The sequence below is a fragment of the Loa loa genome (assembly GCF_000183805.2).
Source record: "Loa loa unplaced genomic scaffold supercont3.110, whole genome shotgun sequence".
NCBI classification, from domain to species: domain Eukaryota; kingdom Metazoa; phylum Nematoda; class Chromadorea; order Rhabditida; family Onchocercidae; genus Loa; species Loa loa.
This window is the reverse complement of record NW_018108290.1, coordinates 59,803-67,876: the sequence shown is the minus strand read 5'-3', so window position 1 is coordinate 67,876 and position 8,074 is coordinate 59,803. Positions and strand designations below refer to the sequence as shown.

The 8,074-nt window shown below is 35.6% G+C and overlaps 2 protein-coding genes across 2 annotated transcripts; both read left to right on the top strand.

Moving 5' to 3' along the window:
• Positions 1 to 561: 561 nt before the first annotated feature.
• On the top strand, positions 562 to 5,676 carry LOAG_10708 (hypothetical protein). The gene is made up of 14 exons (XM_020448218.1): positions 562 to 621; positions 795 to 959; positions 1,110 to 1,390; positions 1,567 to 1,762; positions 1,914 to 1,996; positions 2,072 to 2,186; positions 2,363 to 2,494; positions 2,693 to 2,800; positions 3,100 to 3,292; positions 3,363 to 3,484; positions 3,688 to 3,936; positions 4,112 to 4,258; positions 4,445 to 4,570; positions 4,845 to 5,676. Exons 2-14 carry the CDS (start codon positions 864 to 866, stop codon positions 4,941 to 4,943), a joined length of 1,947 nt encoding a protein of 648 aa, XP_020301618.1. The 5' UTR covers positions 562 to 621; positions 795 to 863; the 3' UTR covers positions 4,944 to 5,676.
• A 1,866-nt stretch (positions 5,677 to 7,542) lies between these two features.
• LOAG_10707 (hypothetical protein) lies at positions 7,543 to 8,025 on the top strand (the record flags this gene model as incomplete). The annotated part of the gene is made up of 2 exons (XM_003146231.2): positions 7,543 to 7,715; positions 7,830 to 8,025. The coding sequence occupies 2 exons, from the start codon at positions 7,543 to 7,545 to the stop codon at positions 8,023 to 8,025; spliced, it is 369 nt and encodes a 122-aa protein (XP_003146279.2).
• Positions 8,026 to 8,074: the final 49 nt, after the last annotated feature.

The window sequence follows — 8,074 nt, the reverse complement described above, 5'->3', positions numbered from 1 at the left end:
TTTACGTTTACGTTTACGTTTACGTTACTTATTATTATTATTATTATTATTATTATTATTATTATTATTATTATTATTATTATTATTATTATTATTATTATTATTATTATTATTATTATTATTATTATTATTATTATTATTATTATTATTATTATTATTATTATTATTATTATTATTATTATTATTATTATTATTATTATTATTATTATTATTATTATTATTATTATTATTATTATTATTATTATTATTATTATTATTATTATTATTATTATTATTATTATTATTATTAATTATTGGCAAATGGAAGCACTGTCAGTATTACAGACTATTCAGATAGCTGAGTGTTGAGGGCGCGATAGCTGCCCTGAAGATTTTACAATCCAACTTTTCAGGCACTGGTGGTACTGTCATTTGCAGATTAACTCCTTTGGTGTATCCGTAATAACTTTGAAATCCTTACAACAACTAAATCACGCATCATTTGATGTGCTGGATGTTTGGTCAACGGTAGCTTTGATGAAATAAAAGCATTGAGACAGGTATTTGCATTGGCTGATATTAGTTGACGAGACAGCAAGGCTAGTTTGAATTGCGAGGACGTTGTCGTGATGAGACGATAAGGTAGTTGCTGATTTCCGGATAATGTTTATTCTGCCCATAACCTAATTAGCGCATAAATTAACTAACATGAGTGGTTAAATAGATGATGTCATGAGCGTCTTATTGGTTGTCGAGCTCATGCCATCAACAGAAAAGGCACTCCACTGAGAGTCAGGATAATTATCGTTTTCCAGATATGCTGTTGTCCACTCTCTCTGGTTGACCTAAGGAAGGTTCACAGACTTTCGACTTGCTTAGAAAATATGAACGGAGATGAAACCAAGACAGCGAAGTCATCGGCCACGCTATCCGACATTGAATATTCGAAAATTTTGGAATCGTATCGTCAGAAATGGATGGTACATTTTTTCCTCCGTTTTATTGAAGGGTACTTGCAGTGTACAGTTCAATTTGCTATAGTAAACAATGAACGTCGGAGATTTGGAAGTCAGAATTTTGAGTTCTGATAGATCAGGTTGTACTTCATTAGTACTGGTTATTTATTGCAGAAAAGCCTTGGCATCCAGAATAAGCTGGGTGTTCCATGCCAGAAGATATCGTACCAGAAGAACGAGCAGATCCATTCAACGTGTCTCAAATTTCTTGACCGGTATTCTTCTGCACTGCGAAATAATGACCTGGAAGCTGTGCTAACATTGTTTTGTGAGCGTGAAGAATGTAACTTCGATGAGAGCTATGCGAGCATTTTAGAAATGTTGGTTCCATTACGGTGCAATCTGGATGAACTCTACAGTATATTTTATGCGATAACTACGAAATTTGTGCCAAGGTTCTTTCGTTATCTGATTCAGCTTGGATATGCTCATTGATTTTTATGGTGACCTGTTAACGCAACTGTCATGGAGCTTCTTGGTTGATGTTCTTGCTCGGCATGTAACTCAGATTTTTGAAAGGGTATGTTGAAATCGTTTTTTTCACATGATTTTTTTTTTTTCTTTTTTTGAGAGACATATCGAAAGGTGCCGTATGCTATCAGCTTATGCATTTGATTGTGCAGTATCATGATCCACTGCTCAGCTCACATCTGGAGTCTCATAAAGTTACTTCTTTTGAATATGGACGCCCATTTTTCGCTGCACTATTTGCCCCTGAAATTTGCAAGCAGTCATTATATGTGGTGTGGGACAAATTGTTCGAGAGAGTAAGTTTTTAAATAAATTTTTGGTACAGGGATCTGCTTACAGATCTTCAGTATTTTCTAAACCAATGAAAAGCAAGTTGACAATGAACTTTAGTTTGACTCATTGTAGTTCTACAGGTGATTTCAGCAGAATTAACAAATAATTGTTGAGGGTGATCCGTATTTGTTGTTTACAATGGTTTTGGTCTTCCTAATCAATTGCTCCGACCAGCTTATGGCGTTGAACACCAAAAGGTCCTTACTTTTAGCATAATATGTTTCTGAATTCTATGTTGTACATTCCTCACAACCAAATTTTTATCCTTGCAGTGAACTGGTTGATACGATTCGATTTGCTGTAAAGGAGCTTTCGGTAGATGATGTGGACGATTTTTTTGAGCTGTCAGTTTTGTTTCTAAGTCAGACGCCATCATCTATTAAACAAGTAATTTCATTTGACGTTTAACTGCAGAAGTCTTTGACACTATTGGAAATGCAGATTTTTGCTTGTGATTTCGAGAAAACTATAACTAATTACTGGAAGATTCTAGTTTTCCACCTCTCTTCATTTACTAGTCATACCTAATTTCATTTCTTTCCTCAAAAGTGTTTTTGATATAGGATTTCCAACGCGCTTTGTTTGGCTCTCGACATGCAGAAGAAATGCAAGCTGATATTGCGAAATTGCTTGCATTGCCAGTCGATCCCCGTGATGTTATCCGAATGGGTTTGGACGTAAACCTTAATGCAGCTGTAAGAAATTTGCTTATAACTTAGTTTGAAATTATTTTCCTAACTGCATATCAAAATTTGCTCTTTGGTAACGGCGGAGAATAAACCTTGCAATACATTTCAGTGCAGTAATTATACTGTTTATTTTAGCGCAACAATAGTCATCAATTTCTTTTCCAATCTATAATTTTCAACTTTATTCCATCATTATAGTTTTAGTTTTCAACAAAGGATTCAGAACCGAATTTTTTTATTATTGATGCTCGATCTCATGATCAGTATTCAGCTGGCCATTTGGATGGCTCATACAATTTAGATTCTACCTTGGTGCGCTTCATTTTTTTTCTCTTAAAGCATGATTCCCCTTTCATTTTGTTTGAACGTAGTTCTTCTTTCTTATTTTGAATATAAGGTGCCGTGTGTTCAACTTACAGTTATTTCATCAAGTAAATAACTGACAAAATACAGGATACTCATAGGTTTAACACGCATAATTTAAGTCTTTGCTTCAAATTTAACTAAGTTATTTGAAGCGGCATTCTTGTGTATTACAAAATCTCTTCTCTTTTGGCTATAAGTAATGATAACAATTTTTTGTGGCAGCAGTAATGTGCAGGTTTTTTTAGTTTGTCGAAGCACCACTTCAGTACAAATTGGCTTTGAGCAGTCTAGACGCTTATCGATTTGCTTTTCATTCCGATGAACATATCCTTTTCCTTGGTTCTGGACGTGAAGATGATCTTTATTTGCATATGGTTATTGCAAGTTTTTTACAACAAGGACGGAAGCACATTGCTTTGGTAGACGGAGGTTATAGAGGTTCTTTTTCATATTGTTAATAATCGGTTTATCTTGTATGTTTACTTGGAATTCCCTGAAAAACTTTTAGCTCTTCACGAACAACTTGCACCAAATTTTGAACGTTTGGATGGACATTACGCATCTCTTTGCAAGGAGTGTAATAGACAACCATCACACGCGGTCGAAAAGGAACCTCAGAGAAAATCATTTGTGAGTATTAGAAAGCTCATATTAGCTAGTTACTTTGGTAGGTAAAGTATTGATTTTAAGTATTCTTGTGAGAGTGGATGTCATTGATTTATGTATTGAGAATATGTGATTTTGCTGGCACTTTTACAAATAAGCGAGTTATTTGACTGTGAAAGATAGAAAGGTTTGCTCAGGAAAACTATGGTCACCGAGGTATTTTTCAGTGGAAGCTTGATGTTGGTGGCATTCTTGGTGCAGTCAGGGCAACAGCTCCTTCGATTAAAGAAAAAGTACGGAAATTCCCTATAATTGTGCCACTTGGTCCAAATACTGTTGAATTTAGTCATGTTGAGACAAGTCAGCGGCATGGTAAAAGATATCGTAATGAAAAATCCCTCTTCACTCTTAATGATTCTGATTCCGAAACAGAAGCTATCGCTGTTACATCCAGTCCGAGATTCTCCGAATCAAAAGTTAGCATTTTCTATTTTAATTGATAAGAATAGTCGAGGTGTCTGAACCATGCTAATCACCTGAAGTAGGATTTTAAGATTTAATAGACTCATAATAAAGTCAAAAACTTCCTACGGAATTGAGATAATTTAGCGAATCACTAAAATAAATTGTAAGCTTAAAAATAAGCTTCAGAAGTTGGACGATATCTTGAAACAAAATAGTGTGCTGGAATATTTTGAGGGGTTGGAAGTTTTTACGGAAGGTGCAAGTCATCTTACTGTGGAATGCTATCTAGCCTTAACAGCGACACATATTCTCATTTTTCATCAAGAAGAAAAGGTTCATAAGTTTCAGAATTAGAGTTTTAAAGATTTTTCTCAGTCATGGTTATCCATTTATTACTTTTATGCATCCGTTTCATTTTTAAAGTCCTGAAAATTGGCTCGATGTGAAAGCTAGCTTTTTCGGATTTAATTTTTGAAGGTAATTTTCTTTCTGCGGCAAATATCTTTTTGTGTATAATAGATTGGGGAAGTCATTTTACGAGCACGTCATGCATATGGATCAGTACTGCGTGTTTCAAGCAGAAGAAAAATCCCTGAGCTGCTAACGTTCAAGTTCGGTTATTGTACCAATGAGGATGATTATAAGGCAATGTATACTTATTTTACCCATGTGTATATTCCTCCTGAAATCTAGCAACCCTGTATTCATTACTTCCCCTACTTGTTTGGGTAGAAAATCTCGAAAAAGTAAACGTGCGAAAACTATTATCTTATGCAGTTTCCAAAAAAAAAAATCCCTGCTAATTACAAAATAGTGCTATTACTCTATTCTGGGTCTCTTTTTGAATTCTTTTTTATTCCTTCTTCTGATTTATCTGACCTTTAATCAGCTCAGATGTATGAAAACCTTCTTGTTCCAGGTTACCGCAGTTCATCGTTTCATAATGCCTAGAGCTGGTGACTGCGCAAAATCAATCAAAACAAATATAGTCACGCTTCGACCAAGTATTCTTGGCTAACATTACATATTTCATTCCCCGTTTGCTTATTTGTTCCTGGGATAGCTTATTTTTTATACATCTCTGTTTTTGACTTCATTCGTTTTCACTCTGTGTTGTTAGAAGTACGAGGATTGAAGTAATCAAGTATTATTTGTTCTTTCTTTTCTAACGCATCATAATGCAGAGTTGTAGATGTGTGTAGCATTAAAACGACTGTAATTACCTTTTAACTGAAGTTTTTTTCGATTTGGTACTGATATCCATGTAGAACACTTGCATAATATCCTGACCACCCCCATTTCCTGATTTGCAAGCCACAGGATGACAGGAAAGAAGCGGTGAAGTGTTGATTAGTTTAATGTTTTGTAATTTTTATTTTACCTATGGATTACGAGCTGTTTTGTGCCTTCGTTCTTTCCGGATTTTATATTGCATGACATCGCTGTGATGAAGTTTTCTTTGTTTTTTTTGTTTAACATGTTATCTGAACGTCTAGTTCAGATAACATGTTATTTGATTCTGTCCCGTCATGGTCTCCTTTTCGTTCTTCTAGACTTTTTTCTCGATTTAAATAATTTATTTGTCTAGCTTTGTCTGTAATTCCAAAGATTTTTTAAATCTTAATTTACATGCAACTATATTGCTCGGTGGTGGATTGGATGTAATCTTCAGAATCTCCATAAAAGTCCTTTTACGGAAGTGGTAGCAACAGGGGCTAGGATCGGAGCTGCCAAAAAAATATAAATGTTCACAGCTCCTAACCAGTCTTCAGTTTCAGTTGATTTTTTTGTGATCGCTAAGATTTTATTCTTTAATAAAGCTCGAATTTTTGCTGGTCTATGTTTCGAAACAAAGCATTTGTGTATGAATTTTGCAATGACGTTTATTTATGCATAAAAAGTTGATGCGCGAAGATGGAGTGTAATTAGAGGATATGGAAATCACAGCAAAATACTTGTCCAGAAGCTTCGGCAAGTGACCTGTGAAGACAGTTGAAAACCTAATCAGTTGACTTGTAAAAATATAGTTGATATAGCGATTTCAGTATCTTTTGGCGTTATTTTCTTGATCAAGTTTTGTGGAATTTCCCGTGACGTGAGGTGCAAGAATGCAAGTACTCTTTGAAGAGAAGGTGGAATATAAGTTTAATTCAAATCATATGGGACGCTGGCTGAAGTTAATTTATCATAGTAGTGGAAGCGAAATGAGTTCACTGGCATGCACAAAGGCAGTAGGTTACAAAAACGAACAAATAGATCAGGATGTGGACTGAAGGAAGATGCTGTAGATTTCTTTCTTATTTCCTTAATGAACACTACAAAACATTCTGGACAACTTCTATGCTAATCTTTTAGGATCCTGGGAAGCCAATTCAGCTTAAACGGAGTGTAGTAATTACTTTAGCAGATCTACAGTGAGTGGTCACATGTTATGAATGAATACTCAATATATTCAACGTACAAGTATGTTTCGTGTTATTCACACTCCGCGTTTTGAAGTAAGGAGTTTAGACGTGGATAAACGTATAAAAATACAAAAGCTTTTTTCCTGTGGCCATTGCTTCCTGTTGAAAATTTTCTATGTCATTCCTGCCACTATTTTAATTTCATGCAAATAACGCACCAAGAGAGGATGATTGATTGTAATATAAGCCTGTTCAATCTAAGACAGTGATGTATCAACTTCACTCTGCTCTAGGCCATTTCCATGTCGTTTAGCAGTGACATTTGTCGTTTGATTATTTCCCTTTCCCTCTCTTGCACTTTTCCTCTGTTAACAGGAGGCTTAACTTTGGGATATAAAATTGCATGGAGTCAGTCACCTTACCGCATACCATCTCCAATATTTGCCATGAAAGTATTCGCCGATGACTGTGCATTCTCAAGTGTGGGTTTCAACGATGGCAAGTAGTTGTAATCTTTGGGAATAGTATGGAGGGATGCAATTACGTGCAGTAATGTCGGAAAGGATAACTAGTACGAACTGACAGGCTGTTGATTGTTGCGTGGTGTGATGGATCCGCGAGATGTCTTTAACTCAATCACTGAAATGGTCGTGTGTCCTATAAAGTATAAAGGTTGTTCGGTAGAATTTGACAAAGTTGACTGGATTTTGTGTGCACACTATATGCCCAACAATCCCACGGAAGTGCATTGGCTGTGCTACTTCGAATCTCATCATTATCAAAGCTCTAACTAATGCCGCGTAAAGAAATTGAAAAATTCGAATGTCATTTTTATTCCACTCCGACGGCATTCATAAATATCGGTTGGGAAGATTTGTCATTTCACCAATAGATTTTGTGTGAGTTTTATGCATGTTTCGGTTCACTATAAAGGATTGTTAATACAAAAAGATTAAAGAATGCTTAATGTTGTAATGCTTAACTCGGCCGGTATTTGGTAATCATTTGGTCCTTGAAAGTCAGCCAAGCCGGTTTTATTTTTATTTCCTTTCAATCATGATATCTGGAAATTTTTTCGCGATGTTGTCCTGCCACATTCCCCTGTTGCTGCTTCTTGCATACCCTCGCTGTTCGCGGTGCTAATGTTGTGATTTTTGAATGATGGAATCCAAGAGTAGGGATCGATTTCAACAAATCATTTTTAGGGGAGGTATGAAAGTGAATACTGAAGACGTTACAGTGTCATGGGGTAGGGCACCGGATTCTCTGGATATACAGATGGGTCGATGGCGTATGGCAGTATTTCAAGATGTTCAGGAAAGTTTCGATCACTCCAAGTTATACTTTCTCTATGATCCGATTGCAGATGAAAACTCAGGAACAACGTAAGCAGAAGGACTTTTCAGCTTTATGAGGCATTACTGTTGAAGTTGAAATTTTGTATCACTTGCTAAGTTCTGGTAACTGAGACGTGTACTTATCATTTTTGCTTTTTTTAGTGGAGGACGCAAAGGCAACCAAGGTTTGGTTGTTTTCGATTTGTATCAACGGTGCTTTACTCGTGAAATACCTATCTTTTGTGAAGGTATAACTTGCCAACTGAATTGTTTAAAAGCTTTTAAAATTTTAATAACTTGTTCTTGTTTAATTTATATTGGGGTCTTGGGGTACGTGCATATCTTCATTCTTGCGTAACGTATTTGTGATTCCTTCAGGAACACCGAAATTCATGTTTGCACTGAAG